Source organism: Helicoverpa zea, chromosome 10 (genome assembly GCF_022581195.2).
Source record: "Helicoverpa zea isolate HzStark_Cry1AcR chromosome 10, ilHelZeax1.1, whole genome shotgun sequence".
Taxonomy (NCBI): Eukaryota; Metazoa; Arthropoda; class Insecta; order Lepidoptera; family Noctuidae; genus Helicoverpa; species Helicoverpa zea.
The window spans coordinates 8,962,333-8,987,815 of record NC_061461.1 but is presented as its reverse complement, the minus strand read 5'-3'; the positions used below and the strand labels follow the sequence as shown (position 1 = coordinate 8,987,815).

Genomic DNA, 25,483 nt, shown 5'->3' with positions numbered 1-25,483 from the left:
TATTTCCTAATTAATTCCGAGTGGACCTTCCAAGAAGATCGTAACTGCGTCTACCAGTTAGTCATTTGTACCATATTTAGCTGAACCGGTGTGAGTTCAGGATAATGGCGGCGTGCGTCACCAGGCGCCGGGACTTGTCGCGACACGAACACCAAAATAACCGACGGATAGACAGACAAACGCTACTTGAATATACATAAGTGATTTGCATCATTTGCATGCTACCGACATTTTGAAGTAGGCCCGTCTCGTTCATGTTCACTTTTACGAAATTAACTGTAGATAGCAGTTTACGTGCGAAATTATTTTCTGGAAACCACATTCCTTTTATAACAGCATTCTGAGCACGTTTTGGGAACAAATAGTAATTTATATTAGAGACATTTATTTTAAGTACCTACGCTAAGAAATCCGAGAGAATTCAATTTAGTACGGAGAGAACAACCAACGTGGGTACATGTACCTACTTGCGTAACACAGTTAGCTTCGAGAAACATCGTCTCGTTGAAACTGGATAATTTTCCTTTATAGAGGCGGGAAGCTCGGATCTCTTACTTAATTAAATATTCAAGACAGATTATTAGCTGGTGAACTTACTTGGAGGTTGGATCGGGAACGTCTTGGCATCACGCCCACCACTTCTCCCTTCATGATCGATTCGATTACTGAAAAGAAGAAAATCGATTTTAGATCGTACGATCAAACCGTCCATTAAGAACTAATAAGCACATTCAATACAATTACGCTTGTATTTTTTGCAGCCTTTTGTTTTCAGAATTTTCGACGCATTATTCTTCGAGATTAAGATAAATTAAAACAATTAACTGTCGTTAATTTCCTCTGTTGGTAGTAAACAAGTTGTTTATTTCCTCACATTTCCTCATCCTCGCTGAAATGAGGCTTATTTGTACGACGTACCCCAGAGTACACAATGTTCAATGTTACACTAATTATTGTTGCCACAAATGTTGTACTAATTAATAGTCGGGAATATTCCGGAGTAAATTTAGACAATAAAGGATTTCAGGAATGAGGCAAGATCGATAAGGAATTTAGTAACTGTACAGAATTTCTCAGGATATACAACAATAATAATTTTCTGTAGAGTAAAAAGAAATGGCAAAATGAATTAGTAGATACTCTCCCCCTTATTGTAAGTTCCTAGTAACGCACTAAGTAGGTTGTAAAGCGTATATTCTTTCTTCAGCATATTGCAACGCCAATTACTAAGGTTTCAATCCAATTATGCACGTAAAAGTACTTACAACACCCATCCTATGTTCTCATTGCAATATAGCCGTTGGCACACACATTGCACAATATAATAATGCACTGTTATTAGTCTGTCAGCTGCTATCTAAACAAAGGATCGATTTATAAAAGATATCTTAGAATTCATAGCTCCACGATGCCCCAAGCTATATTCATTGTTTGAAGAAACTTCTACGTATACTTAATAATTTCTCAGACAGTCTGAACAAAGAGAATCTTAACTAATGAACTTTCCATAATAGTCAGAAAATAAATAGCAGGCTTTAGTCTGTGCACAAAAGGTTAAGCGCCAGATTTGTCCATTGGCGTCTAGTAATCGGGTTAAAAGATTAGAGCAAAACAAAAGAGTCGATCTTACAATATGTTGTTGAACGATATCTATTTAAAAATACATTAAGTATAAATCATAACTGTGCGTGTGGTGAAACCCGGCCATTGTTCCGCAGATGGCAGGCCGAAGATTGTTCACTGCAGCGTGTAGGTTATGTAACCAGACCCCATTGTTTCCATGTACCCACATAAATGTTATCGTAATCAATCATGACGATCCTTTTAATCGTTAACCAGAATAATGGTGCGTAATGCGACAAAGCGATACAGTTTCGCATTGTTTCGGCTCCATTGGTTGATTGCTTGTGCTTTGTATTGAGTATGTAGTACATAAAGGGTAATGTATGGTTATTTACCTCCATCGCCTAGGAGTCGCATCTGCACCAGCGAAGGATCTTCGCTGTGCTCCTCTAGAACTGTATCATCTGTCACCGTCAGCTCCTGTGAACAAAACAAGAAATAAGAACTTTATTACTTTGTTTTTCTATGAAGTTACTACATAACCGGATTCATAGAAATGGCTCTGTTTATGAAACTAGATATGGTAATGCGATCACCTATGATGATCCGATACCGTTATAGCACCTCACGCCTCGGCTTGGTCGTGGCACTTAACTTACAACACGTAACCACTGGCGCCATCTACTTTTGAAAGAAGACACTAGTATTTATAAAAACGTTAACCGACAGTTTGGTGTTATAGCGCGTTTTATTTATAAGAAACCAAATAGAATTATAGATGAGTTTGAAAGCAGCCAAAAGGCTGTCTCATAAATATTTTGTTAAGCTCTTTCATCGGCGCTATTAATAAATTTCCATTCCATCATACAAACAAAATACTTGAGGTATAAGAATAACCAATTTCTTTGGAAGTAAAACTTGAAGTTTGGCAGGTGCTTTATATTCGTAAGCAAACAAGATTCCCTAAATTCCCATCTAAACTTTCTCACGCCCGAGCGCGGTTTGGTAGAATATGGCGTAAACAAATACGTTTCTGTTTTATGTCGCTCGCCAACTGGGTACAGGTGTTTTAAGCGAATATAACCTTGAACGTGCCCATTAACTCTACCCACTGCCAGTTTAATCAGAATCGAAAATGTATTCACAAAAAACTGCGTCTGAATCTTGCTCAGTATCCAGTTCTTACGCACGGGTGAACTTGTTTAGAATTATCATTATAAAAAGTTCTATTTATAGGCCAGACATCCTTTGGTAGGTGAATAAATTGTATAGCATCGAATGATATCCATTGTGAATTGAAAAGTCAAGGATACATGCTATGAATAAATTGTATAGGACATGTTTGTCTAACAACAATAAAATAAACAAATAGAGTTGTCGATAAACATGTCGACAGCCGACAGACAAAGTTGGACACAAACTTGTGAGAAACAAAGAAGAAACTTTAAGAAAGTTACTTGAGAAACCGGGAAAGGGGGGCGAAGGAGGGGGTTACTCAAAACTTCGACGTTTCGGACGCCAGTAATACGAACCTCGCCAAGTACGAACGAAGTTTTCCACTCGCTAATTCGCAGTATAAATTTGTTTAACGTCTCAACTTTTTAACTGTAATTACTTAGCAAAGTTCGAGATAGATTGAAGTACTCTAAAACTCTGACAGTCTGTGAAGAGTTTGATGAGTTATTGTAATAATTGTAGTTGGCTGCTCGCATTCACCTACCCGCACAAGGACGACTAGAAGTCGAGAGGTTTATGTGACTTCTTAACTTTGAACAAGCCTTCACTTTGTATATCTTTCAGGATTAACCAACAAAAAGGCTCTTCTACTTGAAGTGTTGAAGTGCTTAAGTCTTGAACTCGTTTGCCAGATAATGAAATGGTCGTCATCAAAGTGAATTCACAAAGTTTTTTGACTCAGTGGGGGAGCTTAAAGTTAGAAAATGTGATTATGATCTTCAGGACTTCTTCATAGTTCAAGAAAAACCTCATATCCACAATGTGGCGTGGGTGGATAAAACTATAAGTGATCACACTATACATTTAACTCAAGTTAATAATACTAAAACAAGTAATAGCCAAGCCCATAAACTGTTTTTAAAATAACAAAAAACAAAACTCCAACTCATCTGATTAAAGTTAAAACAGTTGCTAGACGTGTAAAGTTAAATAGGTAGTACAGAAACAAAAACATTTAACAAGCAATCCAAACAGAAACAATTCGTTTGGATACGTACAATACAAGTTCGACAACGCCATCCTCAAAGGAGAGGAGATGAAAGAAAAACAATAAAGTGTTTCAATAACGCAAAACAACAAAGTTTGTTTAGAGAAGTTAGCGAAGGGGTGAACGGGGAGGAACGGAGCGCCCTAAACCCACCCACACGCCACAGAATTACCGATACAACTCCGTTATACGCTAACGTAATGAATTCCCCAAATATGTTGTAGATTAATCTTGATTACAGGACCTCTATAAGCTCATTTCACGGTACCCATAAACTTAAATTAATAATAGTAAGTATTGCTGCTGGGCAACCGACCGAAGGCATTATGGAAGCAATTAAAGAAAATAATTGTACAATAATAAATTAATAAGCATTAAGACGGAACACGCAGGCAGACGGTTACAACTTCCTCTCATAAATAATTATGACCAATGGTCGTAATAAATATGTATCGGGTAATAAGGATAGCGGTTCTGCTTGTAAAATTGTTTGAAAAAAATGTATGAAGTTCTTGTACTTGTATGAGAATTTGATAAAATCTCTCCCGGTTCAGGTAATGAACTAACAACGAGTAGATGAAACTAGTTATTAAACAACGCAGTCTATTAATTATAGGGTAAAATCTGACCTCATTTATGTTCAGTGTGCGAAACTTTACACGTTACATTAATAGTTTTTCCACGAAGTGCTTTGTTTGTTTTCCTCTTCTTTAGAGGTATTGTATTGTCTGATCTAATATTTTATAAAATTAACATGAACATTATATAATAACACGTTAAGCTGTAGTTAAATTCCAATTAATATCGTGAGCCGGCCTTGATCCGTAAACAATGTACGGTTGGCGTTTCAAGTACTATACGGGCTTGGAATTTGAAATTATGGATATTAATATTCAACTAGTTACCCGGCTCTCCTCGCATAGATTAAACTTGAAGCAAACATGCGTTAATTTTGTATCCCTAAGAGAATTTTGCTATAAAGCAAAAGTAGCTTGTTATTTTCAAACTCAAACATGTATTCCTCTTTGCGAAGTTTCATCGCCTACATTCTCGTGAGACTAACTCATGTACAAAGTTTGCCAGTTATGTTTGTTAGAATCACTATCAAAGACCACACTGTGTTCTGTAGGACGCACTCTGTGGCAGTAAAGACAATTTAATGGACTGCAATTAATTGAACGGCACTCAGTCCTACGCTTGACACATCGATCACGAAATTCAATTAAATCTCCATCAGCGTTACCTCACACGGTCGCTGTCGACATAAATTGACTCGCTGTTTTACTTACTTCTCGTACATCTATCTACACGTCGCTCGACGTCGGTTAATCGTACATGTTATACATCCATGGCTGCCTTTGAATTAACGAGTTCCCGCAAAGTACTCGCTTGTCCATCAATAAGTGGTGAACTGGTTTCAACATTACCAGCAGGCGCCTCGTGGACCAATACACAGGCAGCGCTATAATTGGAAGTATGTGGAAAGTTCAGGATTCCGTGTAGACTTTTATGGTGGGACACAGCGTTCTGCAGAACTGGTTTCCATATGTTGATCGAGTAACGAACACGCTGTACAAGTTGTTTCGTTACTTATGAGCGCCCTTATAAATTGAACATCGTTGTCGGATGCCATGGCGTTCAATAAACCAAACTGGTTCTCTCCAGAACTTCCCGCTTCGGAATTATCTTATAGAATGTCTTGTACAGTTACTTGTTCACGTTAGAGCTCACCTGCACTTAAATATTTACGATATTCCTTCGCAAACCTATTATTAACAAAGCCAACAAGCTGTGTGATAAGAATAGTCACAAAACCTATAACATTATCTTAACGAGTTCTGTCGAATATAATTTTGGAAATAGATAACTCCAAATGACTTTTAATGTGGAGGTCATGAAATGCCATTTATTTAATCTTGACTGTTAAGATGATATTTAACAACAGTATAATAATAATGAAGACCAAAATAGGAACAGGTTTCATTTCAATTATAGTATAAAAAATTGCAGTATTCAAATTCGAGAACGTGAGAACTTAAATAAGTGGTAGTTCTGAATCTAAAAGCTCTTTTCAGTTTATCTGAGAATTATGGCGCTTTTTGTTAACTGAATTTTCTTCGAATCCAGTTTTCCCTGAATTTCTTAAGATAAGTTAAGCTTATCTGTAATATCGAAGCTCTTTTCACGGGAGCTCGTAGGAAGAACTTAGTTCTTGTAACATTAAACTATCTAATCGTGTTTGTCTGAACTACTTACAACGTATCGGAAACTGGTGCATTCATTATTAAGCCTTTTCCTAAGTATTTGGGATTGGTTTCCAGTCTAACCAGCTATAGTTAATATCACTCGCAGGTAGTGAATGTTTGGCCTTCGTAACTCAACTGGTATTTGTGAAATCAATTAAATGGATTCTATACGTCAATTAGCTTGAGTACAGCACTTTGCATAAAACCGCTTTGGGAACATCAGCTCTTACGATACAAGCCTCTGATACCATCAAGAATCTTGAGACCAATATTTAAACGTTTATTTTAGGATAATATCTAGGTGCGATAATCTATACCCAGCCTTTTTATGAACCATCATTTCAGGTCTGCTAACCCACTGTGCGAAACCCAAAACACTTTTATTCGTAGTGTAAACCTAGCTATTTCTCCGAAAGCCTGCATACCTAATATTTATCTACTAATACTCACTCCAGTATGCTCGTTGACTCCAACGATGACAGCGGTGTACCATTGCGTGGCACCGGCTGACCGGTATACTTGAGCCCGGCAGCCTCCAAGCACCGAAGGCGTGGTGGTTAGGATTCTCTGGCCATCTTGTATGGTCCGCCATTCTGCGGCTTCGGAAGCCAAGGCGGAGAGGACGGTGTTGTCCAGACCAGCGTCGGCTCCTGCCTGGCGTGGGTCCCATTCCTGTGAATAGAATAGAAAAGGTAAAGAAAGCGTGACCAAATGATAATATTGAACTCATCTGATAGCTATGTTTAGTTGCCGATTTTCAAGGTGATTGTGATCTTTAAATGGGAACGAATATTGAGAATCCTTAATAGGATTACATCGGACATAGGATAGTGCCACTGGGCCTCGCTAAATATGTGCTAAACAATCTTATCAGATTTAGAGTCAGTCACTCTGTGTAAAATTATTCATAACCTTTTTCTATTTTAATAAAACAAAATTAAAGTAAAGCTTTCTTTGAGGTCATAGTGTCTCTTCAGTCCTTGAACTTTTTATAACATGATTAAGAACATAGCCCCAAGCCACAAGTTTTCTCAGAAAGATATTATATTTTTCCTTCAGACGAAAATACGTCTATTATTAGCAGAACTCTTGTGTCGGTACTCGCTATTATTTCTACGGCAGCCATTGTTGGAACCCTTCACAATAAAACCAATTGTTGTTTCTATACGAAAAGACTTTCTTTGTTGGTTCACGTAACGTATAGATTACTTAGTTGCTATTATAACTAAATATAACCTCAGATTTCTCAGAAATTACTCTTAGTAAATACTTATGTTAGAAAAAATATCTAGTAAAGTGTAAAGTCATGAAACTAGAAATGTCAATCAATCCCAACAGTAATAATTTCCAGTTGAGCTGCCACAGTTTCAACATTATTTAATGCCTATTTAAGTAAATTGTTTATGTATGTATGTGCCAACAACTTTAATTAGCATCGTACATGCAGGTAGCACACATACCAAGATTCCAATCAGAACATTAATCTGTATTTATATATTAACTAGCTTCTGCCCGCGACTTCGTACGCGGATAAAGTCCCTTATGCCAGCGACTACGGGGTCAGCAAAATTAAAGATCTGAACCGTCTGATATTGAATTTTAAGGGCCCGTTGACTTGAAAACAACGGAATACGCATAGCCATTAGAAAAGTTCCATATATTTAATTTTTGTACTTCAACGGCAAAAGCACAGCAGACTAAACAAAACGCTGAGAACTGAACCGCAAAATACGTGACCATAGGGATAAAAGTAGTGATTCTAATTAGTCCGCATTTAAGTTGTGTGTGGCAAAAATATTACGTAAAAAAACATTAAATGTTACTGAGATGACAAAGTCGTGATGACTTAGTGGAAGTCGTGGTGGTTTAGTGGGTAAAGAACCAATCTCTCAGGTATGAGCGTACGTCTTTGATTCCAGGTCTGGCAAGTACCTGCCAATGCAACTTTTCTAAGTTCGTACGTACTTTCTACGTATATTTTGGATACCAATGACCGTTATTTGGAGGAGATGTTAAACTGTAGGTTCCGGCTGTCATTGAACATTCTTGGCAGTCGTTATGGGTAGTCAGATGCCAGTAAGTCTGACCAGTTTTACCAAGGGGTGTTGGGTTGAGCGGGTAACCGGGTTGTGGAGCTCAGATAGGCACTCGCTCCTTGTAAAACACTGGTACTCAGTTGCATCGTGACTGGAAGTCGACTCTAACGTAATTGGGACAAAGGCTCTTGAGATAATAACGACAATAATAATGAGATATAAGCACCGCAGGACATCTGAGGCTGATGACGGGAAGTAGCTACCCCGCGGGGCTATATCTACTGAGTTCTCCAGGGAGAGTATACTGTCCCCCATCTCCGGCCGGTCGGAGTGAACCATGACGGGGGTAGGTCTCACACCTCTGGCTTGGCTTGGCCGTCCAGAGTGGAGTCGCTAGAGCAGGGTTAGTAGCCCTGCTCGGAGGATAGGTGCCTCGTGGTAAGTGACCCACAGGGAGCGCGTAATCTGCGTTTAAAATCCGCCGAGGTATTCTCACACTTCAGCCGCTCATGTGTCCCTGTTGCCCTCTTGTTGCTATTCAGTGACTGATTCCCGGCGGCCCAGTAAGTGAGCTGGCGAAGTCTCCACCTACAATTTTTACATGTATCTAATACATTGTCATCGGCAGGTGCCATAGTTCCCGTAGTTTCCTCATTCCTAGTCCATTAGCATCCCATCACAATAGCCCAAGTAGTTTTCATCCACAGTTAGCAATGGTATAGCACAGAACCGGGGATTGTCTTTTTTTTTAACGACGTCCACCGGGGATTGTCCTTGGGTTCATTTCTATAGTGTATAAAGGGATAATCGTCGGTTTTGTGTCACCATACCTATTTCATAACATTCGTTTCTATACATTTCAAGTGTAGTATTGCTCTTGAAGTTCCACATCAGGTGTTCCAGATCTTCGATGTATATACGTCAATAGAGAGTGCTTATTAGATTGAACCACTTTTGCAAAAACGTCATATCTTTATATGCTATAGTCTAGCTGGGCTCCTGGGGTTCCACATCAGATGTTTTACATCTTCAATTTTTATAAGTCAACAGAAAGTGCTTATCAGATTGAACAACTTTTGCTAAAACGTCACACCTCTATATGCTATAGTCTAGCTGGGCCCCTGGAGTTCCACATCAGGTTTTTAGATCTTCAATTTGTATAAGTCAATAGAAAGTGCTTATCAAGTTGAACAACTTTTGCTAAAACGTCATACCTGTATATGGTACAGAGAAGCTGGGCTCTTGGGGTTCCACATCAGGTGTTCCGGATCTTAAAAATTATTATCTCAGCTGAAAATGCTCATCACATGAAACAATTTTTGCTATGGCACCATTTTTGTATCTCTTATAGTTTTGTTGATCTGTTGGTGTTCTGCATCAGGTCTTCAAGTTTCGAAGATAAATTATAGCCTATATGTTGACCAGGCTTAATACTGATACAACAAAGAAAAAATCATTGAAATCCGTCCAGTAGTTCCGAAGATTAGCGTGTACAAACAAACAGACATACAGACATACAGACATACAGACATACAGACATACAGACAGAATTTTTTTTTTGGATTTGTGCTCCATTACTGTTTCTAAACCCCACCCAATAATTATTTTTTAAATATATTCAATGTACAGACACAGTTTTTTTACAGATTTATTATATGTATAGATTAATGCAGAACATCGATAGTTGCCTTTACGACCTCGTATAACACGTAAACATTATGGCCCACATTATACTAGGTACACCTCCACAAATCAACATTAGTATACTTGCCCACGTATATCGTGTTAAGTGCAGCAATAATTCACCGTACACATACAATGTACATACACGCACACATAGCCATACCTGTTTGTACGGCGGAGTTAAACGCCACACGACTGCACTAGTATTTATGTCAATGTTACAACACACACATTGACATAAACGCACACCTGTTTCAGTGTGTTGCATACAAGCCAGTGCCCGGCGACAGACGTATCCGGTGCGTTGAACCCGCCCCCCTCCCCCCATCGCCCCCCTACAAACGGCTGTTATATCTACATGTAGACCTAGTGTATCCGCCTGTTTGCTAACTAACGCTATTGGAGCATTCAGGGTCACCGCCGCTGTGTGGACAGCTTGCTTGAAAGTATTTATGTTCGCCGCCACAACGAATTTTAACACCAAACTCCACACAGACAATGGAAGTACAATTGTGTAATTATAAAGGATACATTTACAGGCTTTATAACTCGAACTGTTCAAGGTGACGTTATTGAGTATGATTATAATGTTTGCAAATGTATTATTCAGAGAAGCAGAAACACGACTCTGTAATCTTATATTGTGGAATGGGAACTTTACGGGTGACGCTGTGGAATACAATGAAGGGCTTTTCACGGTCAAATCATTTTCCGATATTATGGGCTGGAAACTGGCTGCGTAGTAATCGTAAGCGGTAAGTATATTTGTGTTGTCACGCACTGATGAGCGTGGCGGAGCTCCGCGGTGACTCAGCACTGGTTACGCAACGATGCCTGCAGCCATTACTGTTTATTTTGCTCTCGGGTAGCTCTATTTGGTGAGATTACGTCGTGATTAATACCGGCCCGTGGCCTCAGGATCAGGCAACGGATTACGACGGTATTGTTTGAGCAACTGATGAATATAAATTAATATTCTTAGTTTTAAGTCTGCTTGGTCTTGGTCATCTCTGACAAATGAAAGTTTGTTGTTTTTGACTATAAAATATTGTAACCTCTTTGTGGTTTTGTGAGGCATTCAATATTTTCGTCTGACAAAATTATTTGTTGTATAACTTCGATAGGAAGTAATTCAGCTACTACTGTTATGATACTTTAGATCATGTTACATCTATCATCAATACATATTTCGAATAACAATAAACACATCTATTGACGAGCAAGCAATTAAAATAATCTAACTCGTGCAATAAGGAAAAACATATTGAAAACTAAAGGTCACGTGACCTATGAACATAAAACCTAATAGCATTGTAAGTCCTTATGTAAGTTATCGTAACACTCAATGCTTATATACGAACGTACGGAGTATCTCGGCTTCACCAGGAAGCCATTACTTCTGGCACACATTCGCGTCTCCCGCGACTCTCATTCAATTTCCTGCCGTCCCAACTAGCTCCGAGCCCCTGATGCCACTGATAACAGGTTTAGATAATACTATTCACTAGTTTCTGCTCGTTATTTCGAGCATAAAGAATTCGGAAATTTAATAACTGTTGTAGAAGAAGGTGGGAAGAATTCAAACTGCTAATCATAATAAATAAGAAGAAAACGTGCGAAGTTAGGCCTAATAATGAAGTGGGAAGAAATATAAATCACCCTAATCTAGGTCATTCGTGACCAGGTGTGCCAAATTTCCTCTTTATACAGTACTTTGGGGCTAAGTGATACTAAAACTTTCAGAAATCTACATCAAAGATATTTATAGAGTATTAAACCTACCAATAACATTCAAAGGAATTTATTCCGCAATATCTACTGTTCTAAGATATTGGCCGTATTGGGTAACGCACATACTTAGGTAGTTAACTTCTAACTGTACTTCCAACAATTACCTTCGAAGCTCTTATTAATGTTCCTCAGTTATCTCAGATCTAGGTAACATATAAAGATCACATAACAGTGTAAGATTGTAACTATACATATAATTAAACTCGTAACAACGATCGTACCAACGATCATCTACGTAAATGGATACCCTCCATCCGCATATTAATAAACTACGAAACGAAACAACAGAGCGAACACAAAATATTAAATATTAGTTCATTTTTCACCGAACTACGGTGGATCGTCGGGAAATTTTGCACACATAAAAATAGATGCAGGAAAAAATTCGAGTGTGGAGTTTCACAAGTGGCTTTATTGCGAACTCTAAAAGTTCCCGGAGCGGTCATAAACGAAAGGTTTTAGTTCCCTAGACAATGCACTCACGCTGTATCCATCAGGCGAGATGAAACGTCTGGCGCGCCCCTCCCTGCACCCGGGAAAATGTAAACACTTACAACGGAAAACATAAATTGTGCTTTTGTATTCACTACCCTGTTTCAACAATGTATAAACTTATAATGAACCATTGTATTACCAAAGACTGTGTCTAAAGCTTGACAAATTAATCTTAGGATCCGAGCCTCAAAGCGTTGCTTAAAAATAATTAATTTGTTAAGTAATTCTTTAGTAAAACTACAATAGAGCCTAGATTCATTGTTCTAAGCTTTATTTTGAATAAACAAAGAACTTAAGTTAAGACTATTATATGGAATAATAACGTAAATATTTTGAGAATAATATTAAAGGGATATGAGAATCAAATAACAGCACAGTAACAGAGAACAAAGTAAATCCGCTAACAATTCGATATCATATTTTCTTTCAATAGAATTAGCGACAAAGAAACGTGTCCTTCATAAAATGGAAGCACGATCAAAGTAACATTGTCTCGTGTCTAACACACGCCTATATCAGCCGAAACTCCCCGGGCCACCCACGTGGGGGCAGGGGAGGATGGGGCGAACCGGACAGTTGAGTAAGCTAACTGAAACAAACTTTACTCGTTTAAATTTTGCGGGGAACAGTTTCTGAGTTGGTTGCGTGCATGCTGACGACAAAGTTAAGAAACTCGCGATAAAGTTTCATTGCCGGTTGGCTAATTGAGTTTTTTAATTATAAATACTTTTTTGAAGTTTTTTGTTGATTTCATTATGTATGTTTACGGCATGAAAATGTTTGCTTTCAAATTGCGGAATTAAATATTCATAACTTAAAATACACTTTGTTAAGCTGGCACGATCTATTTGCCCACTAAGAAATCAAATACTTTTCCTGCTTCTTTCTATAATGGATTAATAATAATGAAGAATAAAATAAATAAGGTTCTACATCACGCACAAGTACTTGGAAGTCCGAACAATGGTTCCTACGCTCACCCATTTCAAGTCAATAACACCCACCCGATCGCCGGGCCAGCAAGGAGTTAAGGAATTACGTAACTCCATTGTTCTCGACTTGTTTCACTAATAATACAGACCAAACAACTTCTTAATCTCGAATACCGTAGATTACAAATAGTTTAGTAAAACTCATTCAAGATTCGAAACAAGGAGTGTTTCTTTTGCAAACAAAAGTATCAGAAAACGTGAGTTCATGACATCAATTTGTTTTAATTTAATAAAGCCCTACGCACGATCTTATTACACACCCAAATGAGATATTTGATTTACTATAATTACTGATCATAAGTTAACTGGAAATAAATTCTTCCACGCAGATACTTAATTAATATGAATGAACGTTCGTCGTAATATAAACGAAGGCTCACTTTCTCAAATAAATTTAATTTAATATCAAGCTAAATGTCAAAGAAAAGAAAAAAACCTTAAGATCGGGAGCACGGCTCGCTGACGTTGAAAGGAAATTTAACATTAATGAACATCCCTTTTTGTAATAATATTCTGTTTAGAGGCACTGAAGCGTTTCAAGTATTTGTATGTTGTACAACGCAACATAAATTGCTTTCCCAAATCACGACAGAGCGAAAGGTTGATTTAAATACCATTTGTTAACTTAGCTGTTAAATTATTAAATATTCAAAAATATAGCAATCCCTCAACATTATTGACGAGACGCTGAGAGCGACAGCCCATATTTTTCCAATAGAATATTAATTATTTTCAACAAAGGAAAATTTAATAAAATCTCTGAAATAATTAAATTAACAGGCGACCTTCAAATAATATTTGAAGACGTCTCCAACTTCAGGGACTTATGTGATGAAATTGCAAAACAAAAAGAAATTGCCTTTGGGGTAGCAGCCGATCAATCATAACGTTTCCACGGGTGCGACGTGGCCGGGGCTAACCGAAAATAGCACGACAGTGGCAATACCACCATCCACCTGGCTCAGAATATGTATATAATAAAGGGGAGGACGGGGCGTAGCGGGCGCGGAAAATCAATAAAGCGGGTGGCGAGCATCAAAACATACCGCGCCCCGCTCGCCAGATCACCTCCGCCACCCTCGCCCGACGCTCCCGTCTCCCGGGGAAACCCTCCCCATGTTTGGCAGACATCGTCCTTGATCTCCCCACTTCGCAGAAACGCGCAAGTTTGGATAAACACTCGTATCGTCTCACTGGAAATTGGGTCGCTTATGCGTTTTCCTTTATGCTATCCCTCTTTTATCTCTTACATTAACAAGCTTGGCTTTGATATGCTGCTTTCCTTGAGTTATTTTTATAATCACCACCACCTTGTATAAGGTAAATGTTACTTTTAATTTGCCACGGGTTCAGTTCACAGTGGGAATCGAGAAAAATGCTAAATAAAACATTTTCCTCAATAATTCGTTCCAATAAGAATAATAAACTCAAAATAACCAAGTTGTATTTACGAAGACTATGTAATTCAGTACAATATTCGGTACACAATGACTATTGATTTTTCCCGTAACTCGCTAACCAGTGCTAACAAAGAGATCGTGATCTTTTAGGGAGTATACTCATAGCTTTTATATTATTTATAATTCGGGACGAGAATAGAAGAATATGATTATCGAGAAATTTTCTCGAAGTCTATTTATAAGTAACTACGGAAAAGGACGATGGGCGTTTTGGTACCCTATCCAACAGTGTTGATTTTAGTACCATTGCGTAGGTCTTGGCAAGGCAAAAAATGTTTACTATGACGATTAGTCCCAAATCCTTGTCCATTTCGCGTGGCATCGACTAATAGAATGTGTAATGTTCATAAATCGTCAAAGTAGATGTAGTTCTTAAATCCAACTGTATTGAATAAAAACTGGTAAAGTAACAAAAAAACAGGAATTTGGCCTTCTTAGAATGTTTGCCTGCCCACTGCTTTAAATAAAGACTGTGCAAAACCTTTGCAGTTCACGCAGAACTAGCTTATGTATTTGATGAAAGTCTTTCAGTATCTACAATCAATTAAAGTTGAAAAGTCAGAAGACGATGTTTACATAGTACATATTACGACTCAATCTTGCTCCTCAAGAGGTGCTGAGAAAATGATGAATTTCTTCTTAAAAAAAGATGAATAGAAATGTTTTGAACTTTCGTCAAATCAGATGACGATTGTGTTTCCGTAGTAAGACTCCATAGACTATTACAATCTTTAGATTATAATAGAGTGTATCTCAAACAATGTAAGATATATATTAACTTAGTTTAAAATTATTACACTGACGACATATGCCTCTTAATGATTTTGCATATATGGATGACATACTTGTTGCTATGTCGATTCAATTTTTATCGTCACTCGGATCGGACAGCTAATTGAGGCAAGCCCCATAGTTTTTATTATTCTTCACGTAAATACCTTTCTAATGATATATCATACGTTACTGTTGGAGCGGGTACCAAATCCCATACAAAGTGCCCATTGTCCTTTAGGTGGTTTTTCTTTGTAATAAATCATCTTTATTCATGTCAAGGATTTGGTTCGTACGTCAAGTAAACTTTTGGAGATAAGTATTTAAAATTACTTGTTATATTTCGGCAGGTAATAGAAAGATTTGGTTTTATAATAAAATCCTCATTAAGGTATGGAATAAATGATATGCAATACTGCACATGAAAATAGGAAGTTCTAACTAGTGTGTAAACATATTATTTAGAAGCAGATTCTATAAAGAGACATATTCTTCTTGAAATAGTTGTGTACGTTTGTATTATACATTTTAGTTGGCTTAATAAGAAAAGTAAGTGATAATTATCTGTGTCATAAGCTCATTTACACATTAGGTACTTTTTGTCTGAATAAATTCGGAATTTCGACCACTACTCACCGGATTTCCGAAATAAACAAAAGAGACGCTTACTCTACTTTATTTTACTCTTACGTTCAAATACTTTAAGTGAAGGAAATTGCATTTTTATTTGAATCATTTTATTACGCAGGTAAAAGGCGGATGCAATTACGCCGAGTAACTTAACGCCATCTATCGGTGAGTTGCGGAGTTAAGTAAAATCTGATCTTGTTTAAGTTATTATTTTATCATTTACAATAATTATAACTTATTATAATTATAAATCTATTTTAATAGTTTGAATGAAAAGTGAAAAAGTGTACGAAGGTATTTCACTACCGAACAATGTGAAACTCGCAACCGAAATTCCTCATTGTCGCGATTTAAGACGATTATAAACCTACATAAATTAGGGAATACAAATAAGAACATATGTACCTATTTGTCACAATCAATAAGGCCTTAGTCCTTCAAGTTTTAGAAGGCTTTGAGTGGAGTCCAAAGGGAATGTTAGGTATATTTAAAACCCTTTCCCTTTAGAGAATAATAACAATTTGTTACAATTAAAATGGGTAAATTATATCTATACTTAGGTAAATTTTTAAGTTGAGTAAGACCACTGTTTCTCTCCCAATTGTAAGAAGAAGAAATACATTATAAATTTTATGAATACTGATAAACTCTTTGTCGACATAGAAAATACTTTGGTAAAAGTAAATTAATCATCTCAACTTTCCACTTCTAAAATGCCAAACCGAATTTAAAGCATTTAAGCAACAACATTATAACTTAGCGGGCTGTAGACAATAGTCATTACTTCAGTCGCAGCCCACACAATTAAGTATTTATAGCGTTTGAAGCCTTACAGCTAAGTACGTGAGGAAATGCGCCCGCATACCTACTCAATAATGCATTCAGAATGTCTGTTCGAACAATGACCCGTAGCGCCACCTGTCGGTGCAAACCCGAACTACCGGTATAACGTGGTTCAGTAAAACGTTTCATGTGAATTCATTAATTATTCATTTATTAGTTGCGTTTTTTTACTACAGATGTTTGTAAAAAACGTAATGAACGAGTTACTCGACATTGCAAGCATTTTGTGTTCGATACTCCTTTTATTCTTTCTTCAAATGTGTTGCGAAGTTTAGAAAGCACTGTTTTACAAGTGCCATAAACTTCAGAGTAAAAATATTTCAAAAACAGATTAAAGCCAATCTAAGCCAAGTCACCGTAAACAAAAACAATCCATTTACATAATATCATACAATCATAGAGTAGCCACTACGTCGTCTAACGACTATGTAATTTTCATATCATTAAACAAAACTACCTACCTATATAAAAGGGCCATTAAAAAGGTCGTTGCTCGGAGGAACTTAATGATGTTTCTTTTGTACAGAAAACCAGATGTTTTCTACAACAGCTTTTGGACTAAGGAAAATCTTTTTAGATTCTAGAATAAAAAAGGACGCATATAACCCTATCGTGGTCTATGGTTTCATTTGTCTATGAAATGACAGCTAATTTCATTTGTTTTTTGAACGGATTTCCCAAAAAGGAGGAGGTTTTCAATTCAGATATATTTTTTTCTTGACGTTTTACAAACAGTCCTACATGCTAATTTTTATTCTTATTCTATTCTTATTCTTTATTGCACACTTAACAATAAATACATAAAAAGAATACAGACAGTTTATGTACAATGGCGAGCTTAACCCAGAATTGGGTTCTCTTACAGCCAACCTTAAAGCCATAGAGAGATTCGATAGTGGTAGTGGTTTTTAATGCTAGAAACCAGTCTTACCTGATAAGGTTGTAGGTTGGCATAATCCAAGAACTCGAGATGGTGATCGTGGAGGAATTCCACCACCTGCGAGTCGGCTTGCAGCGTCAGGTCCGCTGCCAGCGGCATGAACGTCTGGGAAAAGTGGAACCATTAGACATACGACATACGTAGCAACTATTTAGTAATCTGTGGTTAGGTTGTAGGAGGTACTAATAACGAATCAAAGTATTTATTATTTGCAAAACATAGGCACCTAAAAATAAAATGTAGATCTTAAAAATAAAATAGTGCGCTATGTTCTGTCTATGGCGTACGCACAAATATTAAGATTTGAAAAGTGTCTATGGATTTTCTTGCCGGTTGTTGTCCATGAGACCAACTCTTTGGAACTGTGCAACTAGTTTAACGTTCCGAAAGAGCTTTCATAGGCCTATTTATTTGAATTAAAAATGTTGCCTTTGAATTTTGTATAGACAACTGATGCCTAGATCTTGTTTAGATTATAGAGCATAGATTTAGAAGGGATTATTTAGCTATGTCTTTACCTGCCATAATCTATTCGGTCTTAGACAGAGATTACAACATTGTAACTTATGTTTGTAGGACACTTAGCGGTCAACAAGGTTAATTGTATTTTGATTACCGCTAGAGGCTTTAATAAGGTTGAATCATAAGCAGGTATCTAATTGAAACTGGATCCAATAATAGAAATAATATTGAAACAAATATAAAGAAAACGAGACCTTAAAACCTACACTTTTATGAGCACGTACCTAGTAATAAATAATGGCTTGATATTTATATATGTTGTTCAATGTTAGAAATAAAATTATCCCACCCTTAGCAAGAACTGTCTTGTATTATTTAATGGACTGAATTTTGTACTAAGAGAGTTTTTTAACTAGGTATACCAAAGCAGTATTTTACGAATTCACATCACGAAGATGCTTAGAAAGAAGACACTTAATTCAGTATTTTAGACGATACTGAAATTGAAAGTAGTTGGTAGCTACAATTCAAATAAATCTATTCATGAACAATTTGAAGTGTTTGAACAGTAAACGTTATTACTGTAGGTACATTATATTATTAATTTAACTTTATAATAACGAAAATACTATTTTATAATTAATTAATAATTTTAAAATAAATAGATATACAAAAAACTGTAATTAAACTTTAATATCTTTCCTTCTTTTATAGTTTTTCTACTCACCGCCAGATGGCGCTAGTTAAAATGCGAAGAAAGTAGGACACGACTAATTGCTTCACTAAAGGATTCATTAAGTGGCCAATTGATTAAAATCTAACCAGCTATTGAAGTGGCTAGGCAATGATGTAATGAGGTCGTTTATTCTTGGTTTAGCCTAATGTTTATTAATAAGGATGTTCTTGTTAATTGCGTTTAACGAACAATTTAAAGAACTTGAGTAAATAGCTCAGCTCTCAAAAAAAACATTGTTGCATATTTATAAAAAAATTGTAAGTAACTTTGCAAAAAATATACATTTAGGTCAAAAATCATGTAACTGTCCTTGAACACTTATTAAGAATAGTTGAGCGTCTATAAACAGTTTAAGTATCGACGAATTTAGAACAAAACAACAATTATTATTGAACGAGCCAGACAATTACACTTAACAATGCCGTGACGCAGCTCTATTACGTTCCAAAAGGAATTCCATGTGACATAAAACACTTGCACTATTTAATAATACGAATTCAAGGTCTAGCGATCCTCATTTGTTTTAATAATTCATTCAATCGCTACAAATGTGTCGGATTTGGGTATAGATACATACGTAGCTACTTTATATGCCTACGAATCAAAATGTGGTGACCTCAGACTTGCACAAAACGTGATCGGCATACGTAAAGAGGGGAATGCGTGAATCTGACACAAATGGAGGTCGTAGGGGACACGTGTGCACGCAGACGCGTTTCCACGTAACTTTATAAACATGACTATGTATGTATCTGTTGTTGTTATTATATATAAGGGACTTGATGTTACGACAAATAAGGAAGATTCTTTAGAAGGTTGACCACAATCAAAGTATAAGTAAAAGTATTGTCATTGCTGAAATTGATCTTACTTAAGTGAAAAATTCATCGAAATTTTGTCAATTTCACAATTATAGTTCTCTAAAAAAACATTGAAATATGTAGGTCTAGGTAGATACAGTATGAAATTATTTGTTTTCGTCTCAAATATTTAATCACATTTACAATACCTCGTTGTTTTGATCTGATTTTCTCAAAATATTTGTTATTTACCATTAATCAAAACTACAAACAACAGTTATTTGACCTTCTCTACTGAATAAGTATTTGTTAAACGCAACGCTAATTTAAGACTTGTAGCGCCATCTATGAGGAATTTACAGAATCAGTAAAATAGTTACCAAAGCCGGCCATTTGACGTCCTTTCCTTCGTATGTCCTGGGAGCCCAAACTAGTGTTTGTTCCACTAAAAAAACACGAAACGTCCGTCGCGAATAAACTGCCACCCACTCACGACGTTGCCAGTCTACACCATCATATTCCACTAGCACCTGAAACAAAGAAATGAAAAAAATTACTTATTAATTTTGATCAACCAGCGCCATCTCGTAGCGAGTAGCGACATTACGGTATACGGTGTACGACAAGCTGCTGTAAGTTTTACCAGTTGAATACAAACGGCCCATAGATGGCAGCACGTGTATCACAAGTGCTGCAGTTCGACCCCGCCCAAATGTAGCGTCCGACAGAGACTTGCATTTTGAAAGGGACAGCAATAATAACAAATCAACTTTCTATCCTACACAACTATCTCATAACGTAGTATGTATAATCAAAGTTGCACCGATACAAACACGCTCTGAACAAAGTTGCCGCGAAGTATTCAATAAGATATAGTAGATATGAGTATTTACTCCTACGTGCACCTATGTACATATATGACCCTATACATACAGGTACCTAGTAAATGCTTGTTTATCTTAGCTAACACAGACGTCTGAATAATTTATCTTGGCAACTAGTAAGATCACCGCTAGATATATATTAGACCTACCTACACGTAGGTAGTCTCTGTACGTAATTACGCAAAATCTATGCAAATTATTGGTGAGATAGTGAGTCAAGATGAACTACCTTGATAGTTACTAAATTAGATTTTAATATATCCTTAATTATCTACGTGAAGGCAGATACTTAAGATTTGATATTTTCCAATCATAACACGCTATTTATAATTTAAGTTTACTAACTTCTATTTATGATAGCTACTAGGTATGTAGAACAACTTTTAAGATAATTACCGATAGTTAATTTAACAATAGATAAATTCTAATTGAGTGCTATTATACAATAATGATAACAAGTTGACAGTTAATGATTGTGTTGTGTAAGAGTTTAAAAATATATATCATCACTAGCTTCTGCCAGCGGTTTCACCCGCATCCCATGGGAACCTCTGCACGAACCCGGATAAAAAATAAAAACTATAGCCTTCCTCGATAAATGGGCTATCTAACACCGAAAGAATTGTTCAAATCGGACCAGTAGTTCCTGAGATTAGCACGTTCAAACAAACTCTTCAGCTTTATAATATTATATTAGTATAGATAATAGAACTTAACGGTCAGCATTACTTAAATCTCTTAAAATTAATCTGTTAAAATGGCACATTTTGGAAATATTTTTTTTTAAGTCAGCTCATGATTAAGCACGCCGTTTTCGCCTTTTGTTAAGTTTTATACCTAAGTCTTAATTCTAAATGCTCCTTTATTTCATAGAATTGAATATAAAATAGTTTATAGACATCAAATTAAGACCATAATAACTATAACTGACTATTGATCATGCATAAAGAACTTTAGTTCCGAAAATTCTAATCCCAAACTTGAGTGCGTAACGTCTATTTACTTTTCTGCTCCATATCTAGCACAATGGGTGACATTTATCACAGGCGTTACGTAACAAAAGTGGTGACCCTCGGGCAAATGACACTACGTTTCTCCAATGTCACCGACAACATACACCCACTGACACAGATTCTACAAAACAAACAGACGTGACTTGTTCTATCACGATCTACAGCCCTATTCAAGGATATTGCTTGAACTATAAGCTGTAATTAAACGTAGTAATGAGGAAATAATGATGGTCGCTCATCTCGTCTAAGCAAGTAGGTTTGTATATACCACATTAACTCTGTCCCATAGATTTAATATAATAAACAAGATTGCGCACGCTCGAAATATATATTTACGAAATTGAACTCTATTCCAACGCAATAAGGTACTAAATTTGTTGCATAATACACAGAGGCAAATCCGAGCCGAGAGGGATAGTTAGAACGGAGGCCGTTTGTCTCTTTCTAACACCTTGCCAGCATAAAAAAATGTTGTGATCAACAGTTTTGTCTTCCCAAAAAAACAATTGAATCACATATATTTTTATCTTATTTTAACAATTGTAAGTCAACAAATTAATAAAAATCGCATTAATTTATTATACGAATAAATTAATGCGATTCTTAAAACATAAACAACATAAATTTTTATTTTGTTTTTTTTTTTTTCTAGCGGTAACCCTGAACATTCTTGGCGCGTAATCAGCATTTAAAATTTTGTTTATATTTTTTGTATTAAATCAATTTAAACTATTTAAATGGTGAAAAAGTGTTGCGTTTATACTTGTAAAAGTGAATCCTATGGTGGTTGCAATATATCGTTCCACAGGTTAGCTAATAATAACATTTTCGTAAACCAAACAACTAGGGTGCCCATGAATTCTTGTAATGAGTGAAAATATGGGTGATGGATTTTAAAACTGTTGTACTATTGTTATAGCTTCCCAAAAAAATGAAGAAAGGCGACATGAATGGCTCAGCAGTCTATATATGAAGTAGAAATACAAAACAAACAGTCTTCACTTCGAATCTTCCTGCTTTTATACTGCTAATTCCCGCTAATTATTAAAAGCCTTTATAAGTATCTTAAGGTCACAAACTGCGTAAGTTAAAATTTCAATACCAATCTGCGTTTAATAATCTTAGCAAATTCGGATTTGTCTCACATAGCTTAATCTCATAGTCACCCTATTAGAAAGGGACAGACAGCCTCCGTACTAACTGTTTCACTCGGCTCGTTTTTTGGGTTTATATGCGCAGTCCTGTTTACTAATATTATGTCTATGCTCTGTCCTTCGTTTGACATGCGTTGCAATAGACAATAGGAAGATGTATGTGTCTATGTAATAGTTTCGACTGATTGAATATGATTTTTTAAACAATATTTGTTAGTTGTTAGCTTCAGTTTATAACCGTCCGAATACATTTGATATTCAAGTAGTCCCAGACGTCTATTAGTTTATGATTACATAATAGTTAAATAATATTCACATGAGTCTGTAGCCTTTCTATGAGAGAGAAGAGGTCTAAATGTAGCCCTAGATTTCAGGGACGATATATGGAATTGAAATTTTATGGCAAAATTGAGAGTAAAGTATTTATTGCCTTATTTCTTTTGGTGTTACTGCTAGCTGTTTACTACGTAGGCATTAGGTATTGAACAAAGTCTCCCTCTTTCTGCCTGTTTGCAAGAATCTCAAAATCTGCTGCACGAATTTTCATGCAGTTTTCACCAAAAGTAGAGTGAAGTTAGTAAGCTGGTATCTAAAGCCGTTTTTTATGATGATGGCGAATTCATTTATCTACGATACGATCAAAAATCTACTGACCAATTACTAACATCGTTGATTAAACCATGATTAACATATTGACATTCACATTTTCCCATGTCAGCGTAATTACCATAAAGGCATTATTATAACAATATACACGACACGACTGGCGACTGGTTAGCATGGCATGGCGTGCCAGCACTCGTCCCAGTTTCAATCGAAGCCCTACTGACGGACCGACCTTGTCACAATATCTGTGTCTGTACTCCGACATTATATATTATTACATAGACAACTTGTATACGTAGGTAACTGCCTACTGCCTTATATTTACAGAAAATGTTTGCGAAATACATTTATAATGGACACAAAGTGAAACCCTGATTACTTTTGGCAGGCTACCAAAGAAAGTGCCATGAAAGAGATTATTGTGTAAATAAGCGGAAAGTAAATTAGATGGTAATGTTAAAGTTTCGACTTTGTTCTCATACTTGTGTGTAGGCAATGAAACTGAATAAATAGTGCTATTTAAATATGTATAAGGAGGTTATGCCTTTGATATGTGAATTTTATTTCTTCAGTCAGTTTGTAAATCATGTTATTTCTACGAACCTATTGAGACATGTATATGTGAATGAATAGTAATCTGCCGTATTTTTTTTAAGTACGTCTTTGCTAAATTATATTTCTTAATTCTCAATCGGAAAAGGAACCATGATCCTACATGATATTATAGGATACACAACAAAAGTCCCATATTGCTTTTCATGACGCAGCAACTTTGATATGATTATAATAATCCAGTTCCTTGTGACAACACCCACGAAATTAGAGGAGTGCTCTATTCTTAGCGGAACACCACACGGCAACTATTCTAACAAATCCCAAAATATCCACAGAGGACTGAGTCACACTTTGTACATAAACATACTGGCAATCACTCACAGAGAATCAAGACTACCACTAATTGGACGAACAGATTATATTCACGCCTGGATACAACGCCATGGGAACATGTTGTCAAACAACTTCTATACAAACTACTATGACTTAATAATAAGGTCACTGAATCCAATTATTTCTTCAATAACATGTGTCAAAGCAATTCCCACAAAGACGTCTCATTACAAAAATACATGATATTATTATTCTTTATTATTATTATTCTTTATTGCACACATAAATACATTTGACACACTGAAAACGGAGACATTATGTACAACGGCGAGCTTAACCCAGTGTTGGGTTCTCTTACAGCCAACCTTAGAGTGAAAGAGTGATTTGATGGTAACAATTTCAAATGTCACCTTTATTATAAAATATGCAAATTAAATCGGTGTTTAGGTACCGAGAAACAGGTTTGGTTCCGAAAAATAGCTCTGTAGTGCTTACAAATACCGATCACGTCACCCAAATGTGTAAACAAACATTGTGAACTGCAGTGCATTGAATGCAATGGAAACCACGCTCTGATTTGTATTCACCGCCGATATCTTGAGTACCCATCGTATCGCACAAAAAGAATGTTATAGCTACTACGTAATAAGACCTCATTTCATTTCTGAGAACTAAGCAGTACTCATGCAGTACTTCTCGAATGTATGGAATCATACCGTCATCCTACAGAAGCGAATGAGAGAAACCAAAATATGTATAGGTACTAAATGCCAGTTTAATTCCTCTAGTTGTAGTTTTCATTCCTTCCTATTTGCAGCTCGGGATATGGTCCAAAATGTTCTGTTGTCTGCAAGGCTACTTTCTAGAAGTATGCACACAGTATCTTATTTATGTTATGACAGCTTATCGTCATAGATATGTCTTATCAAGGATGAGTAGTGCGAGTTTATCTAGCAAGGGTCACACCACACACATTCGTAGACAATACTCAAACCTAGAAACCGACGCATGTAATGACTTTAAACTAGCCGGACATTGAGTTATGAGACATTTCCTTTTGTTAATATATTACTGTCACAAATTATGCGAGCGTTTTAATGAGCTGTACAGAAGATATAGGTGACGTGATGACGTGCTTTCGTAACATACTTAAGACTAACTGTCTCTAAGATATAGGTCTCCTAACGAAACTGTTTGAAGTTAACTCGGCCAGGTGATAATCCAGACGTTACCCAACGTTCCTACAAAACTAGCTGTAAGGTGATT

General features: G+C 36.4%; 1 protein-coding gene across 1 annotated transcript in view; it reads right to left on the bottom strand.

The window, feature by feature from the left end:
- The window catches only part of LOC124633791, a 183,943-nt gene that overhangs the window by 130,682 nt on the left and 27,778 nt on the right, over positions 1 to 25,483 (bottom strand). The window contains exons 2-6 of the mRNA XM_047169127.1: positions 20,053 to 20,202; positions 17,666 to 17,779; positions 6,484 to 6,705; positions 1,959 to 2,043; positions 598 to 665 (exon numbers count right to left, since the gene is read on the bottom strand). Coding sequence (XP_047025083.1) covers positions 598 to 665; positions 1,959 to 2,043; positions 6,484 to 6,705; positions 17,666 to 17,779; positions 20,053 to 20,202 — 639 coding nt within the window. The remainder of the gene's footprint in view (positions 1 to 597; positions 666 to 1,958; positions 2,044 to 6,483; positions 6,706 to 17,665; positions 17,780 to 20,052; positions 20,203 to 25,483) is intronic.